Source organism: Gymnoscopelus microlampas (assembly GCF_963454915.1).
Source record: "Gymnoscopelus microlampas genome assembly, chromosome: 8".
Lineage (NCBI taxonomy): Eukaryota > Metazoa > Chordata > Actinopteri > Myctophiformes > Myctophidae > Gymnoscopelus > Gymnoscopelus microlampas.
In genome coordinates this window covers 11,930,270-11,948,982 of record NC_139945.1, presented here as the reverse complement: position 1 = coordinate 11,948,982, position 18,713 = coordinate 11,930,270, and the positions used below count along the sequence as shown (strand labels likewise).

Genomic DNA, 18,713 nt, shown 5'->3' with positions numbered 1-18,713 from the left:
AGTTCTGACAGTTCAGTTGTGCACTTGGGGTCCTTCTGGCGAGGCCCAAAGCTTTGGGACCTCTGGTTGACAGTTTCAATGACTCCATGGAAAAGGAACAGGAAGACTTGTTATAAAGGCTCGTACCGCCGATTGTTGGCCAGGGAGGGGAGCTGTGTGTGTGTGTGTGTGTGTGTGTGTGTGTGTGTGTGTGTGTGTGTGTGTGTGTGTGTGTGTGTGTGTGTGTGTGTGTGTGTGTGTGTGTGTGTGTGTGTGTGTGTGTGTGTGTGTGTGTGTGTGTGTGCGTGCGTGCGCGGATTCGTGACGTTTAACCCATTTAGACCGGGAAATAATCTGTGTCATTTTTAGATTTCTTTGGCTATTAAAAAATAGCAGATCTACAAGTTTGTAGCACGGCACACAAGCAAACATTCATAACTCAAATATCACAAATGTCTTCAAAATCCTACAATTAAAAAAAAAAACGTATGTTTCGATATCAGTAGTTCTCAAGCTTTTTCATGTCAAGGACCCCCAAAATGATATGTATTTGGCCGCGGACCCCCATCTCAAAATATGTTGTTCCAGGGACCCCCCAGAAGCAAAGATTTTAGTTAAGAATGTTCGCTTTAAAATATATTATATTCAAAGATTTGCACACATTTTCACGATTTTTCCAAAATAGCAGATCTACAAGCTCATAGCGCGGCACCGAGTGCTTGTATGTCTGCTATTTTTGAATAGCCAAAGAAATCTTAAAATGACACAGATGCGTTCCCGGTGTTAATGGGTTAATTAGTCCAGCATGCGACTAGATCTGCTTCTCATAGCCGGGGGGCCAGGTGCCCCCGTGACTGACAACCCAGCGAAACCTGCGAGTGACAAGGAGCTGGGGGAGGTCACGGTGAGACAGAGCGATGGGAGGGTGAGGGTCAGAGCTCCGGGATATCCAACTGTCTCACGCAATGTTGTGGAATCAACCGGCGGTTGTGCTTGCCCTTGTCGTCCAAGTCGTCTTGCATTAAGCGCCTAAGAATGTGATCCAATCCGCTGACAGTACGAGCTACCACAAAGGAATAATCTGATACCGATAGAGATCGGGTTGTCACGACAGTGAAGGAGATAAAAACAATAAGCTCTGGCCCTGTCCTGTGCAGCTAAACATGTGGACCACAGTTGAAGTGAAGGAGTCCTTCCTGCCAATCATGAGCGATAACACACATCCTCTGAGAACGGCAGATCTATCAAGCCGAGGCTACCTGTCAGGTTACAGAATAGACACTTCAGATTATTACTGGGAGGGATGGGAAGAAAGAAATCCATGCACTCTACAAGCTCACAACGTGGTCGCCTGGGAGACTCATCGTGAGCTTGTAGATCAGCATTTCTTTTGTGCCATTTTGTCTTACAACAAAGTATGTAGGGCTCAAGTGTTTAATAAAATGTCCCTTCCTCCGTTTTTTTCTCGAACTAATGGAACTGTGGCTGGCGTCATAGCTGGCAGCCCGTCCCAGCGTAACATTTCTTTATTCAGCACATCCACTCCGTGTCCTGACAGTTCATAAGCCCCTGCGTGACTCAAGCCAAAGCCCCTCTGAGACTCATGTAATCTTCCGTGACCCTGTAACATCGCACTCTTGTCATTTTAGCGCGTTGACAGTTTTGCGAGTTGAGTTTCGATGCGGTGACAGATTTCCACAGTGTTAGCGCGCAAACCATTTTCCCTCCCCTGCGACCACCTCCCTATCCCCCCTCACTCCCATTCCCCTTGGCTCTAGCTACATGTGTGTGTTATTAATCGACCTCCGTGATTAAAATCAGGGGTAAAAACCTGAAGACAAAAACCCGAAGAAGATGTCGGAGAAACAGGTCCCAGAGATGATCCCCTCTCCTCTGGACATTCCGAGGCTCCTGCTTGGAGGTCTGCTTTCCTGCGCGTTCTGCCGGTGCTGGTGGAAACCTGCCATGGAATTCTTTGCTCTCTTAAATTAAACCCTTCACCAGTCCCAGCTGGTTTGCAAAGAAAAGAGAGTCAGACAGACAGAGAGAGAGAGAGAGAGAGGGATGGGAGTGAAAGAAAAGGTGGAGAGGGAAATGCAGAGAGTGTATCCATCTTTCCTTCCTCAAATGTGACTCCCTAAATGTAAGTTGCTTTTAACACCTCGCGCCTGATTATTCCATGGACCCCCAGGGGTCCTTGAGGGGGTCCCAGGGGGTCTCCAGCTAAACGATTGATGGTTAGGAACCAAAGATTTTACAGTGTAGAGATTGGGGTCCCAGAGGAGAAAACATCATATAAATGGGGATTTCCATGGCCTCATGCTTATCAAGGTGGGGGTCCTTGGACTGGAAAAAGTTTGCAAATCACTGCTTTAGCCCCGAACAGGCCAGGAGGTGAACAGGAAGGGAAAAAAAAGTCAAACGAAATAGAGCAGAAATCATTGATTTGTTCTGAAACGGGGCATTGCCTTGCCTAACCCCTGTAGAGAGCAAGCTCAAGATGTTCTAGTGATGAGATTGAAACCAGATCATCCCTGTTCACGCCAGCTCACACTGTACCCATCACTTGTGTGGGACTTTAGCTTTGACAATGATGACAAGTGACTGAAAGCAACCGGCCCCACTTTTAGTCTGGCCCGGTATCACCCTGGTGTCACTCAGCGTTCATACCAACGCAACGGGCCTTGCAGTGGGCAAGGAAAACGGTGTGTTGGTCCAACTCTGCTCCATCGTTCTCGTGTTCAGTTCCTCTGAGAAGACTGCTCCTTTGTCATGGGGGTATAGAAACCAGATCCACATTTTGCGCTCGTGGCTAAAAAACTGACATCATTCTCACATGCCCAGCTACTAGAAAATTCATCAACTACAGTCGTTTTGCATCACTGAATTATTCACTCGAATTACATCATGCAGGGGTTCGATGGGTGGTTTTGCTGCACAGTGTTCTTGGCCGGTGTTCGGTGACCCCCTCAGGTGTTCTTGTTAATGCACGTCCATGCTGAGTGGAAAAAGGCCCGCTGAACCATGCTGGCTTTTCTGTCACACTTTGTAGAAGTGGAGGGAAGATTATTATTATGAAGTAAATCACTGGTTACCTTCCAGTTTCCGAAGGCTCTCGGTTTTCTCTCTCTCTCTCTCTCTCTCTCTCTCTCTCTCTCTCTCTCTCTCTCTGTCTCTGTCTCTCTCTCTCGTGTAGTTTGCGGTTTCTGTCCCTCCTGTCTTGTATTCAGAGTATGTGACCTTTTGCAACTTTTCCCTGTCCGACGTCCAAAGGCTTGTGTTTGGTTTTCAATTAAGGCTAATTTATTCTCCTTAGTACGACGGCGGCCGCCTGCCAAAAAGGAACAGATTTACAAGCTAACAACACATCGCGATGCGACGTGTTGTTAGCTTGTAAATCAGTTCATTTTTGGCAAGCGATTGCACCCCGCGAGATGAAGCATAAATTAAGTTTAATCTCCCGGTGGGTTTCTATTGTGGTTTGCGGGGCGACTGCGAGAAAACCGCCACTACTCCGATATTCCTCCAACATGTCGGCAATCAGCAGCCCCGGCCCATCGGTCTCGAAGCGCCGTCGGGAGCGGCGCCAGAGTGAAAAGCCACGATTCGCCCGTCAAGGTCAGAGTTTCCATGTGCAGTGCCGGTTCATGACAACAAACAACGACCGTCCGTCCAGCTAAGCTAACCTAATGTGTGAGTCAAGACAGGCCTGTTTGTGTGTGTGTGAGCTGACACACTGTAATAACAGCAGTACTCCAACAAAGCCCTGCTTGTTTCAACTGACAGGCCCACAACTTCAACAGAAAGAACACGCTCCCTGGCTGTCATAGATCTCCCGTTCTGCAATCAACAGAAGCAGAGGCCAAACCAGTGAAGGGACTATAGTAGACAATGTCAGTGTGTCCTCCTCTCTCTCCCTCTGAACCCAGAAACACCACTGGAGTTCCAGGAGAAGTACAGACATGACATCTGACCTCTTCACACATCTCTTCACTTTTCCTAATTTCGACCCCCCCCCCCCTTTGTCGTGCATGATTTGTCTAGTGTAAAAAGAGCCCAATTAGCAGCTGGCACCATTTCACACTTGGCAGATCCCCCCGGTCCGTGACAATGCCTGGACAATTCACTGATGTTTCACTGAAGTGCCAATGGCAGGGTCTCTGAAACTTTGCAATGTCACATCTGTACTGTAGACTGCACAGTGCGATACTCGGTGCCGCGCTATGAGCTTGTAGATCTGCTCTTTTTGAATATCCAAATAAATCGTAAAATGACACGGATGCGTTCCCGGTCTTAATGGATTAACATGTGGACCGCAGTTGAAGTGAAGGAGTCCTTCCTGCCAATCATGAGCGATAACACACATCCTCTGAGAACGGCAGATCTATCAAGCCGAGGCTACCTGTCAGGTTACAGAATAGACACTTCAGATTATTACTGGGAGGGATGGGAAGAAAGAAATCCATGTACTCTACAAGCTCACAACGTGGTCGCGTGGGAGACTCATCGTGAGCTTGTAGATCAGCATTCGTTCTGTGCCATTTTGTCTTACGACAAAGTATGTAGGGCTCAAGTGTTTAATAAAACCAAACCAGTGAAGGGACTATAGTAGACAATGTGTCCTCCTCTCTCTCCCTCTGAACCCAGAAACACCACTGGAGTTCCAGGAGAAGTACAGACATGACATCTGACCTCTTAACACATCTCTTCACTTTTCCTAATCCCCCCCCCCCCCCCCCTTTGTCGTGCATGATTTGTCTAGTGTGAAAAGAGGCCAATTAGCAGCTGGCACCATTTCAGACTTGGCAGATCCCCCCGGTCCGTGACAATGCCTGGACAATTCACTGATGTTTCACTGAAGTGCCAATGGCAAAGGGAAACTTTGGAATGTCACATCTGTACTGTAGACTGCACTTTTTAGGCGTTTTAATGAAGCCAGCCGCGTGTGGTGAGTGGTGACTGGAAGCTTAGACGACGATGACGACCAAACGGCAGTTAACTCTGTTCCCTTTTAAACACGGTGTGTGTCTCTTGTCCAAGGCCAATAAGACTTAGGTATAATCCCTCTGTCTCGCTCACACACCCAGACTATATGTGCTGGGTGTCTGCCACTCGTCCCCCTGTTCTCTCCTCTCAGAAAGCAGCAGGTGGCATTGGACTCGTGTGCATGTGTGTGTGTGCAGACTGAGCAGACAGACCTTGTCATGCACGTGTAAGCACAGGTGGGCCAGCGGTGATGGATGGCCAAGCTAAACGTCTCTGTAATACCACCTGTCTATACAGACACACGCTGTCTTTCAGCCCTCTTCCAACTCACAGGCACATTATTGCACACACACACACACACACACACACACACACACACAGCATTGTTTTAACCCGTGCACGCACGTGCGGTACGAAGACTGATTTATACTTGGTGTCATGCGTCAAAAACAGCCGATCTATGACCTCACAACAGTCTGTGTCGCGATGCACTGTGCGCTTGTAGATCAGCTATTTTTGGAGCACGATGCGGCGTGCAAACAAAGTATACAATAATCAGCTGTAAGGCTATCACAGGCTTACACACTGACAAGTGTGCAAACGCGGGCACGAGCGCACGCGCGCACATACACACACACACTCACGCACAGGCCTGTGTGTTCATCTCTCAAATAGCACGCAGCCAGAGATACATTCCAGCACTCCCTGTGCTGATCTTCAGTCTCCCTGGGGAGACAAGATGAGAGCACAACCTTCTCCAGTTTAGAAAGAAGAAGAAAAGACACATTTGGAGCTCCTTTTGGGTGTCTAACCTTTTAACAGTATTCATTTATCTCAGGATTAATCTATCCTGGTCAATTTGTTCAGCGTGCATGCACACACACACACACACACACACACGCACACACACACACACACACACACACACACACACACACACACACACACACACACACACACACACACACACACACACACACACACACACACACACACACAAACACACACACACCCCTGTGGAATGTGAAACATATTGATATCTCATAATGAATTGTGTCAATTCATGGAACAGTGGAGGGAGCGTGGGGGAGGGCTAGATCAATCTGATTTATTATACAAGTCGTGGAGGTTGTTATTACTTCGGCGTCTGTCCGGGAATGGTTGAGCAATCAAGGAGAACCGGGAGTCAGTTGAACGGCTGGTTCGAGACGAGGGGAGACGGACAGATTATCAGCGAGGACGTTTAGCTTATACGTCTGGTCTGCGTTCGTGAAGTGTTGCCTGCTGCACCGGCAGCGTTGCCAGATTTTGCGGGAGAAATAAGCAATCAGGTCTATGAAAACAAGCCCAAAAGAAGTGACTATAGGCCACATGAGCACACCTGCTGTATATACATCGGCTATTTTCAAATCGCAGATCTACAAGCCCACTACGCGTTGCGATGCGTCATGGGCTTGTAGATTTGCTATTTTCAATAATATCTTGAAAGAAGATATTTTGAATGTTTTCTGGAAACATTGGAAACACAAATCTTGTATTTGTTGTGTATTTGTCCACAGACAAATAATAGATAATAATTTGGGGCTCCTTTTGGGGCTCCTTTTGGGGGAAAATGTTAGCGAACCACTGGTTGAAAGCAGCATTAGGAAGCAAGGCCAAATAAGCAACTACACTTTAGAAACAAGCCCAAAAAAACTTTACAGAAAAACAAGGCCAAAGTCGCTTATAATAAGCAGACATGGCAACACTGTGCACCGGCAGGTTTTGCCAAGGTCCTTTGCCCACATTTGTTTCGACTAGGTCATGAAACTCTGCACTTTAATTCCTCCCCCTTCCCTTCCCTCTCCTCTCATTCTCCCGGTGCATTCCTCCTTAGCATCAACGTCTCACACTGTGGACAGCTGGCCTTTGTCCAGGCTCTCTCACTCGTCTCTCATCTCCAACCGCTCTTTCTTCATGCCTAGCCTCATTCATCTGTTTTCCCGTGCTCAGACGTTTTCACCACCAGGTTTTTTTTTCTTTTACAGTAAGCTTTGCCAGTGTTGATGAAAAGCAAGTTGTCTGGTGCTGGACTGGACTAGCTGTTTTGGATTTTGACTTGCATGAGGAACACTGATTACTCCAACATGTTTTCTTGCTTTTAATTTAGGCTCCTTATTTAGGTCACAGCTTCTCCGAGGAACAGGTGCTTGTACATTTTGCAGAGCTTGAAAAGATAGCTGTGGATTGCAGGGCCTCGTCATCCTGTAAGCATGTATCTTCTGGATGTCCCCTCAGTTTAGCATGGAGGATAGGAGTATGGCTCCTAGGGGGTTTAAGGGAATGTAGGGCTACGGGAACATAGGTAGGTACGCTCCTGTATCCTCTCATAATAGTATCCTCTTAGTGAACTACAGTAGAAGTCCATTCACCCAATGAATTGAGAGACCAGACATTTTGTCTGAAGAAGCAACGGGTCTAATTTTCCTTTAAACAAGGGACCAATCCTCTTGACTAGGCATTATGCTTAATATGATTTCACATGCAGTGATGGTAATAAGCCTTTGGCTATACAGCACATGGTTCAGGATAGCTAAATCAAGGCACAAATGGAGTAAAATTAAATTCCTACTACTCTAGCAATATCCCCTCAATGTCCTTTCATTGAGTTAGTGAACATGTTGTTCAGGTTGTACCATTGGACGTCAAATGAGATACGTTTCAAGTGTGTTCACGCGCAAGGAATGCGGCTATGTGCCAGGCCTGGAATTTCATAATTTGATGTCAAGGATATATACAGTAATTCATTTGAATACATTTATAAATGTTTCAATACATTAGGTAACTATTAGTGGAAAAGGCTGTTTATTTCACAAAATAATGTATTGCTTTGTAGAAACTACTGAGTAAAAGCTACTGAGATAAACGGACACTTTATTGGAGAAAACAGTGAAATCAGTTGGGGCAGTGTGCTTCATGGGGCATCAAGCCCAATTAGCCTCAGTGGCATATCATCGTTTTGAGGGGCAGACGGACAAACTGAGGGGCCACGGCGATGACCATGACCTCCATAAAAGTTCCTACCGTGCTTGGTACAGACACACACAAAAAAAAAGTATACACAACGACATACAGTAAGAGGAAGAAGTATAAAATATAAGACCCTAACCCTAAAAAAAAAATCAAATAGGAATGCAAAGAATGCAGAGGGTCAGACCAAAGTGTGAGCCGTAAACGAGCAGCTGTGAACAGGATGTATGTGATGACATAATGCATGGATCATGTACTATTGCACTGGACATTTCTGACATGTAGAAATAAATATCACACGGGTTATAAACTACACAGGTATAAGAGAGTTATAGAGAGGGGATTCTGAAGAAGCAGGTGGTTCACCTCTTGCACAGTCTTTCCTGCATCACTCTTTTTTTTTATCTCTCTGTCTTTTCTTATTTTATTTTTTCGACAACCCTCCGTCCGTCCGTCCGTCAGTCCGTCCTTCCGTCCTTCCGTCCTTCCGTCTGTCCTCTGGACTTCTTGTCAGTAAGCAGAAACCCAAGCTGCGATATTACTTTTTAGATATCGTCTCTGTCGGGTGGAAACCTCAAATGTCCAAAACTAGTACCTTTCAGGATTTAAATTCAAAAACAGCAAAAGTAGCAGATCTGCAAGCTCAAAAAGCGTTGTTTCGCGCCACGTTTCCAGCTTGTAGATCTGCTATTTTTGATGCTTTTGTGTGACACTGTAGTGTGATCAAGTTGTTAATTTACACAAAAACAACAAAAAGTTAGAATATGGGCATAAGAGGTTTCTGCCCGACAGCGAGGATATGTGTATCGTTACCATGTGGGACGGATGGGAAGGACGGGGGTTTCCTCCTTCTCCTTGTGGGGATGTTGATGAAGTGCCAATCTCTGATGCTACTGCAGCCATCATAGATCAGATCAGCATGTGGTTCTTCTTGAATCACAGAGAGTGGAACTGCTCTCTCTAGTGTTCACAGCGTGGAACAGCCACCACACAACAGGATCCAATGGCTGGGATCAGCTGCTCTGTGTTTTTAATGCAAAGTATAGTATTTATTTATCGTAGTACGATGGTGTCACTTGTTGACAAGAACTGATCTACAAACTAACGATGTGTCGTTCTGCGTTGTCAGCTTGTCAGTTCATTGTAGCATAAATTAAACTTGACATCCTGGACAGGGATGACGGGTCAAAGGAACTGGTGTGGAGGCAGGCAGGGAACAAAAGTTGTGGTATCTTAAATATACACTACAATTTAAATGGTGTCTATGTCTTACCATTATCTCTTTTTTTTTCCTACATTTTTTATCCCACGATTTTGTAACTCTTTTTCACCCAGTGCCAATTTTAGAAGTGATCCTGGGCGCTACACTCCCCCCGCCAGCCTAGGGAGCCCAGGGCAGAGCTCATGCCTCCTTCAGTGCATGAGAGCCAACTGACCTTCTTATCACCTGACAGGGGGGGGGGGTCCCCAGGAGGACGTAGCGCGTGGAAGGAACACGTTATTCCAACCAGTTCCTTTCCCCTCCATCAGGCGCCCCGGCTGACCAGGGGGAGGCAGTATAGAGACCAGGATTACTCATGTTTTTGTGAGGGAACCTACCCTAGGGGACACGGGGAGAACTCTTACCATTACCTCTAATCTATGGTGCTGTTTATATGCCCGATATACTCCAATTAGGGAGTGGAAGTGAACTTTTATTTAAAAAAAAACATGTGGAAAGGAAATCATATTTCCTTTCCTATGACATGCATGCATTGCTCTGCTGTAATGGCGGAATTGAATTGAGAGGGGCTTAATTCATTTTGGATCTGGATTGGATTTTTAGCGGTGCCAACCGCTCTACGTTTGACTCTGTCCGTATGAGCGTCCGTCCGTATGTTATGTCCATGAGCACGGGATGAGCACGGCAAAGAAGCAACACATACAAACACACGCGCACACACACACACACACACACACACACACACACACACACACACACACACACAGACTTGGAGATTGCCTATGCCATCTCTCCTCTCATTGGCCACACGTGCCACTGCTTATCAAAGAGGGGTCCAGGGACCCCCAGCGTATGTTATGTCCGTCCGCCCGTTTAAGCACGGGATGAGCACGGGATTTTAAACAGCTATAACTCCAGTTTGCAGCATGCCACCAAGTCCAAATATGGTATGTGGACTTAGATCACCAATAGGGACGAGCATGAATTGCTGAACTTATCAAAGAGGGGTCCAGGGACCCCCAGCGTATGTTATGTCCGTCCGCCCGTTTAAGCACGGGATGAGCACGGGATTTTAAACAGCTATAACTCCAGTTTGCAGCATGCCACCAAGTCCAAATATTGTATGTGGACTTAGACCACCAATAGGGACAAGCATGAATTGCTGAAGTTATCAAAGAGGGGTCCAGGGACCCCCAGCGTATGTTATGTCCGTCCGCCCGTTTAAGCACGGGATGAGCACGGGATTTTAAACAGCTATAACTCCAGTTTGCAGCATGCCACCAAGTCCAAATTTGGTATGTGGACTTAGACCACCAATAGGAACGAGCATGAAATGCTGAAGCCCCGACCCCTCTTCTCATTGGCTGGCCTTTAAACAGCCATAACTCAAGTTCGCAGCATGCTAGGGAGTACAAATTTTGTACATGGACTAAAACCACCAATAGGGACAAACTGTAATTACTTAAGCCCCGCCCCCTCTGTCTGCCCATTGGCTGGGCTTTAAACAGCCATCATTCCAGTTTGCAGCATGCTAAAGTAAAAATTTGGTAAGTGGACTCAGACCACCAATAGGGACGAACTGAAATGAGTTAAGCCCCGCCCCAAAGGCACCGCTTCCTTCACACAGGGTGTGATTTTTTTTGTACGTTTTGGTTTAAATTGTATACTTACCTAGGATCTGAAGTTAATAAGACAAAGAGCACACAGATGTTCTAACATCTGTCCTGTACTTACAAAACCCTGGAAAGAGCCTGTGGCACGGTGACAGGCACCATGACATGTTTGTTCTCTGACTTCTCTGTAAAAGTGTGTAAAAGAAATAAGAAGTGTAAAAATTACTTCTAAAGTAATAGAATAATATAAATCAGTATGATCAAGCAGGGCATTAATTTACGAAAAAACACAAAAAGTAAAAATATGGAGATAAGATGTTTCTGGCTGCCCAACAGCAATGATATATGCATGTAACTCTATTTGTGTAATTAGTGCAGGCAAATGGACTGGTTGCAGTCATGGTATTAAAGTGAACAATACAGGAGACAGTTTAGTGTGCTTGTGGCCTGTGGCTAGAAGCTGTCGCTGAGCCTGCTGGGTGAGCACCAGATGCTCCGGCTAGCGTGTGCCAGACAGTAACAGAGTGACTGGAGTTCTTGAGGTGGTGCATCATGGCTGGCAGGCAGCGCAGTAAGTCCTGTGTTGTTGCTGTTTTAGCCATGAAGCCTTGTGGTTGGCGGGCAGGCGGTGCACCTTCCGTACCAGTAATCAATCACTCACTACTGCTTCACAGTAGTTTGAACAGAGGACTTTGCTTCTTGCCTCATTACACACTCTGAGTCAGGTGTACAGTTAATTACCCCCGCTAAGGAGGTCATGTTTTTATTTCTCTGCTTGTCTTCCTGTCTGTCTGTGTCTCTGTCTGTTTGTGTGTCTGTGTGTCTGTCTGTCTGTCTGTCTGTCTGTCTGTCTGTTTGCAGTATGTCTTGCGATAAATACAAATACAGTGACACTGACGACGAGGGCTGGGTAGCCGAAACGTTTGTTCTTTTGTCATGTCAGAAACAATAAAAGAGAAAACTCACTCTTGCCACTCTGAGTGCGACCCATTTCCTTTATAAATGTTGCAGTATGTCTTGAGCATTTACTAAACTGCACAACACTGGTAGTGGGTAGAAAACATGTTCCTCGGAATAAACCCCGGGGGGGGTAGTTTTGTCCTGGGCTCAGGAAAAAATATTAACTGGTCACACCGTTTTGCTGTCACTGAGTGTAGTAGGATAATGCATCATTCTATTGGTCAAAAGGTGACAAACCTTATAGGCTGTTCAACTTGAAATACAACTTCATTGTCACATGTGTTGGTGAAATACATTTTTCGTACAACAAGCTTTTGCAGTTTCGAAATAGTCATTATAGAAAACAGAGCAAGAAACAAAGGAAACAAAGTCAGATAACATGACACAGTGTCAAATAAGGTGCATGAACATGGGCATAAAATGTGTCTCTATAGGCTACTGTATGTCACAGTCTCTAGTGCAAGAGAGAGACATCATTTAGCACTAGCAGCTTATATCAAACATGTAAGTGTGTACTTAGTGATAGTGCCAGTGCCGCAGCAATGGAGTGTATTCATAGTCGTATATATATATATATATATATATATATATATATATATATATATATATATATACTGTACATAAAGTATATCGTCTCTGTCTGGTGGAAACCTCATATGTCCAAAACTGTTACTATTCAGGATTCAAATTCAAAAGCATAAAAAGTAGCAGATCTACAAGCTCAAAACGCGCCACTTCGCTCTGTGCTGCACGCTGCGCTTTGCGTCTCGTGCTGCGCTTCGTGCTTGTAGATCTGCTACTTTTTTGCTTTTGTGTGACGCTGTAGTATGATCAAGTAGGGCAATAATTTACGAAAATAAAAACATTTAGAATATAGAATATGGTTTCTGCCCGACAGATATGTAATAAAGACTCTAGCTCTCGTTTATGATGTCTCCCTCTTTCATTCTCCATCCAGGCTATGGGAATTTGGGAGCAGGTGGTCTCGGTGCTGGTGGATATGGGGCCGGTGGTCTTGGTGCCGGCGGTGTTGGGGCCGGTGGATATGGGGCCGGTGGATATGGGGCCGGTGGACTTGGTGCCGGTGGACTTGGTGCTGGTGGTCTAGGAGCTGGAAAAATTAAGCCTGGATACGGAGCTGGAGCTGGTTACGGAGCCGGAGCTGGAGCCGGAGGTCAGTGCCACCGACATACGTACGATGCAGGGTCTAGTTTACAGTGTTATGTCATCCAACCCTCCCAGAGACCAATCACTGTTTCCATGCAACATTCACCAGACATTCACAATCTATCTTTTTGTATATGTTTAATATCAGTTTAACCTTAAATTGCAGTTATTTTTCTTCCAGTCCCTGCAAATGAATGATAGCGCAGATCGTTTTTAGATGCTCAATGTGTCACAATGTGCCAGCTTGCTGTATGAAATGCAGGCTGGTTACTCAACGTCTATCAGCGAATATCTCCACCTACTGGAGTCTCTGGCTTGCAGCAGCCTTTAGCATAGGAGAAATGTGATCATCTATAATACGTTGCTCAAATTGGAATTTAAGGCTCCTCACTTCTTGTTTATAGGCTACCTGTGTTAACATATTCTCTTTTTGTATATGCGTAAATGTCTTTTGATATTTATTTAGATTCGTCATTTACCTTCTGAAATGAATTCATTTAATTCCCACCACTGGTTGGGAGCGCCTTATAAAGGGGAAAACATTTTACGTCCGAAATTGGAAACTCGGAAACTGGAAATTTCGGAAGCCATGAATGACAAAAAGGAGAAAAGCCTGTAGCACTTCCCTAGCACTTGCCATAGCTTTGACGACCAGGCAGGCTTATGCAAAGGATCAAATGTCATTTAGATAGTATGATTATATAGACAGATGCCAGGTTCATTTGTAGACCTGGCATCCTACAGTTTGTATAGCTTCAATGTACAGATTTTCTTTTCTTTTATAAATATATTATACTTTTTAGACTGATGATAGGTTCTTGGTTTACCTCTGATCCTAGATTACTGTCTCTATGCATTTGATGTATTACCTCGTGTTTACCTTGCTTACTGTAAATCGCTCTGGATTAAGAGTGTCTGCTAAATGCCTAAATTGTAAATTATAAATTGTAAAAACCTGGTCTCAGACCCATTAGAAACCTTTAGAAGCATTAGAGATACCAGTGCCTCCCCTCCTCTCATGAAGGTGCTTACAATCCATACCGAGGATATGGTGGAGGTGCTGGGGGCTTCTTCCCTGGAGCTGGAGCTGGAGTTGGGGCTGGAGCTGGAGCTGGACAGAAGCCTGCTAAATCAGGTATGCTACTGGTTCCAAACGTTTTGGTTCGAGACCCAAAAGTTACATTTTATGTCTCCCTGGGACTCAAACTAGTGAAATAACTGATCTACTGTACTGTACAAGTTCACAAGGTGTCGCATCGTGACGTGTTGTGAACGTGTTGTGGCTATTTTCACAACTGTAAGATTTTTTTAAATGAAATTCTATTCTATTTTTGTTTAGAATGTTTTGTGAAAGATCTTTTGAAATTTTAGATATTTTGAAATGTTATTTTATGTAGAAACTGAAAACAAATATTTTTGTTTTACTCACGACCCATAAAAATGGGTCCACAACCCACAAATGGATCCTGACCCATTGTTTGGGAAACACTGCGTTACATCATAACACTTTATTAAACCAGAAGAGTCCCATTGAGAAGATTGTGTCTTTAACAAGGCAGCCCTGGTCACGGGAAGCAATAAGCACAGATTACAACAATGAAATACAATACAATGCTAATCAAAAACACAAATTACTACATTTCCACAAACTCAAGTACAGTAAAGCAGCTGCAGACCTCTGTGTTTTAACATCTGAAGTAAACTTTAATGTCTTTCTGGGGCTGAGTCCAGAACCGTGGAGCATAGTAAACTATACCAGGCCATTCATTGTTAGGATTTCATAACAGATTACATTCAACTTTTGTGGTGGCAGTTTTGTACTCGTTTATTTTGTGTTATGGGGTAAACCGAAGATATTTGTTTTGTTTTCTAGCTTAAACGGTAATAATTTAGTTTGGGCTTGAGGTGCTTTGACGCTAAATAAATTGATTCAAATAAGACCTGACATGTCATAATATAGGCAACATATGCATGTCCTGCTGCGTATTAATAGTGATTTTTGCCTCCCTCAGGATATGGTTATGGTGTGCCAGGAGGTGGACTTCAGCCAGGTCTTGGTGAGTAATCAGGATGGGTTCATAAAGTATCAGAATCAGCTTTATTGTCACATCACAGGTTTACAGAGTAAAGAAGTGGGTGAAATGTGTTTTCATGCATAGTTCCCATCGTATCGTTATTTCCAGATAGAAGAAAGATAGAAGAAAGAAAGGGAAGAGGAGAGGGGGGCAAGGGGGTAAAAGGAGATCAAACTAGAAAATACTCAAAACAAAAACAAATTATCTACATATTTACACATGGTACCTGAGATAAGATATAAAGGTAGCAGCAGACGTATACTGTGCATGATTATACTTATGGTCGTTAGTTAAGGTGCTAGCAAAAAACACACAAAAAGACAAGTCAGTGCGTTGTACATGGGATTAAGGAGCAAAATGTCCGTGCGTGTCGACCGCATAATCCATATAAGGTAAACTGACACTGGTATAATCCGCAAGTAGGTCCATGAGGAAGAGAAAAGAAAAAAAAGTCAAGTCACTACACTACAAGTATGTAAATGTACTCCACAAATAAATGAAACAATACTCATAACGTCATATATGAGTGAAGACATGTTTGTGTTACTGTACGCCGGGCCTATGGACATCGTTGCTGTCGGGCAGAAACCTCTTATCTCCATATTTTAACTTTTTTTTTTCGTAAATCAACGCCCTACTTGATCATACTGCAGCGTCACGCAACAGTAGCAGACCCACAACCTCGAAACCACCCGACAGAGACGATATACTTACACTATGATGAATACCCGGGGATAATCTACAATATTGACTTCTAGGGTGCCCATTCCATATTTGCAATTCTGTATGTGTATATATACAGTATATGTACTCTCAAATATTGCCCAAATATGGAGTTTTTGCCCAATTATGGTCTATAATGGATAGACAGATACAATATTTGTATTCTGTGTGTTCATTATTTTGACTGTGAGCAGGAGTAGCTGTGTGCTAAATCATTCATGGGGCCATGATGTTTGTTCTGTTCACTAAAGCTCACTGTCAGTCTGTTGACAGGATGGAACAGGGTGCTGAGTCTGACATTAAGCCTTCTAAGCCGTTTATAATGTACATCTGTATGGTTGGTTGAAGTTTATGAGGAGGCCAAGAATGAATGTCTCGCATCAATGTCGGCATGAAGAACAGCAGTTACTTGGCAAATAGATTCATATTTTCATCATGTACCTGCGAGCCTCGGGTAGCCTGAGTAATATCCATCAAGGGCCTTCAAAGCATATGCTAGAGTATGTGAACATGATTTATCTTAGATTAGGCGGGTTGATTAATCACAAAGTCCATCGTGGCAGCAACGTACGCAGCGTGGAAAAGAGCCTGGCATTGCACTTAAGTATGGCCTGGCAAATGGTGAGAATTCACTCTCCAGAATGAGACCATTCTTGTGCAATCTCAAAGCCTCTATCTTTTACTCTTTTCAAGATGTTCAAAAGAACAACCCATTCCATTGACGAACGAAAAACCCCACACAGATAAAGACATAGCACTCTCCATTCCATTGCCAAACCCCCGCCCCCCCCCACCAACCAGCTCTCCCAGGCCACATATTTAAAGGCAGTGCGCAGTGTCTGTTTCAGCAAAAAGAATGGGACTTACGATAGAAAGTGAAGGTTAAACAAATTAATGAATGTGTTTCATCCGGCTGCCAAGCTCTCCTAGCGAGAGTGAGGCTGACAGCCTATTTCCTGTGTGGTGGTTAGCCAAAGAAGTGAAGCATTTGATGAGGTTAAGGTTAATGCCATGTCTACTGGCTCTAGCTCCTCGTGTGATTAATAGTGGGCCACGTAGCTTTTGATCCGGGGGATGATGACAGGCCTGGCCTCGTACCGCTGGTCAGTCTGAGTGATCTGGCACTGCTCTGGCGAGCCAACACGGGCCATAACCTTTGTGTTGGTCTTTTACAGTGGCATAGAGCCCTCTAGTGGTGTGTGGAAACTTCAGGTGTACTCGGTTGTACAGATGCTGTGCGTTATTATTGACAGTAAATCATTTCATGAGACTTGTAATTATGGGATAGCATTCTAGGCATGGGGAATGTGAGTGTGTACTACTGTATTTGTACACACATGACAGATTATCTGAAAAAGACAATTTAAGGTCAACTCCATCAATCAATGTAATTTATAGTTCCAAATCATACGTTATGATTGTGATTGAGATTATGATGATTATTATGATTACGACCTATGGTCAAGACTGATCATAGGTCAGGTATTGATCTGTGGTGAGAGTTAATTTGAAAATCTGACATGACATTCTCGACCTCGCTCTCTCTGCGCTTGAAAATCACAGCCACCCTGCGTAAAACAACGCATTTTGAACAGTCAAGATTCAAGTTTCCCGTTCTTACATCTTGCGTACGTACGAGTACATTAGAGTACACTTCTTTTTGTTCCGGTTCCGCTGACATTGTAGCAACAATAATGATAAGCATAAACAATAAAAAAAGATAAAGTTCTTCGAGGTGCTTTACACAGGGCGGTGAGGGTTTCAGAACAATATAATTCACATTAAATATTGCCCTTTTAGAGGACAACTTCACCCATTTTCAACCTATCTTCATATAATTGGTCGTCACCAATGTTCATGATAAAAGGGTAAACATTTTTCCTACTCGGCCTGTGTCTTATAGTAGGACTGTGGACACTTTAGAAACCCGCCCACCAGTGACATCATCGTTAGGCAGATTTATTTTTTCAAACAAGAAACAAGACATTTTTTATTTAGGATGTAAATGGATGGATGTAATCCTTATGCTTCTTGCAGGTGTCGGCACCGGGGGTACGGTGCTGGGAGCAGGGGGTGGACCTGGTGGTGCAGGGACCGGAGCTGCACTACCTGCTGGAGGCAAGACGCACGCACGCACGCACGCATGGACAAGCACACACACAGACAAGCACACACACAGACAAACACACACAGACAAACACACACACACACACACACACACACGCACACGCACACGCACACACACTCACACACACATTAAAGCTTCAATCCAGGATTTATTGCAATGAATATAGTTGCTGTCGGGCAGAAACCCCTTATCTCCATATTCTAACCTTTTGTGTTTTTTTAAATAAATGAACGGCCTACTTGATCATACTACAGCGTCACACAAAAGTAGCAAAAGTAGCAGATCTACAAGCTCAAAACGCGTGCGAAGCAAAGCACTTTGAGCTTGTAAGATCTGCTACTTTTGCTATTTTTGAATTTTTATCCTGGAAAGTGTATGAGGTTTCCACCCGACAGAGACGGTATAATGTTATTGTACCCAATCTGTATGATAGAGTATGTTAATACAATATAACCATTATATCTGCAGTGGTTGGAGGTGGTCTCCGTATACTCTTCCATTGAGACATTTAGACCCTGGTGTCTGGTAGGACACCTACTGTACTGGTTGGCAATGTTAATACAGTGATTTGAAGCAGACACCGCGGTTGGACCCTAGATGCACCACCATCTTTACTGTAGTTCAGATTATCTTTGCAATTACCTCACTGTCGGGAGAGGGAGACAACGGACATAAAACTTACATATTGCTTATAAAACACATTTAGGTCTCATCATACCGACTTGGGTGAGTTAAATAACTGATACTTTCTTGTTTCCAGTACCCGTCATTCCTCAGACCGGTGTTTTGGGCGGAGCTGCCGCGGCCGCCGCTGCTGCAAAGAAAGCTGCAAAAGGAGTGCCAGGTTTGTG

At 44.4% G+C, this 18,713-nt stretch overlaps 1 protein-coding gene across 1 annotated transcript in view; it reads left to right on the top strand.

Annotated features, from left to right (window-relative positions):
- The window catches only part of elna (elastin a), a 125,109-nt gene that overhangs the window by 49,201 nt on the left and 57,195 nt on the right, over positions 1 to 18,713 (top strand). The window contains exons 6-10 of the mRNA XM_084065218.1: positions 12,728 to 12,943; positions 13,961 to 14,071; positions 14,949 to 14,993; positions 17,772 to 17,852; positions 18,623 to 18,706. Coding sequence (XP_083921344.1) covers positions 12,728 to 12,943; positions 13,961 to 14,071; positions 14,949 to 14,993; positions 17,772 to 17,852; positions 18,623 to 18,706 — 537 coding nt within the window. The remainder of the gene's footprint in view (positions 1 to 12,727; positions 12,944 to 13,960; positions 14,072 to 14,948; positions 14,994 to 17,771; positions 17,853 to 18,622; positions 18,707 to 18,713) is intronic.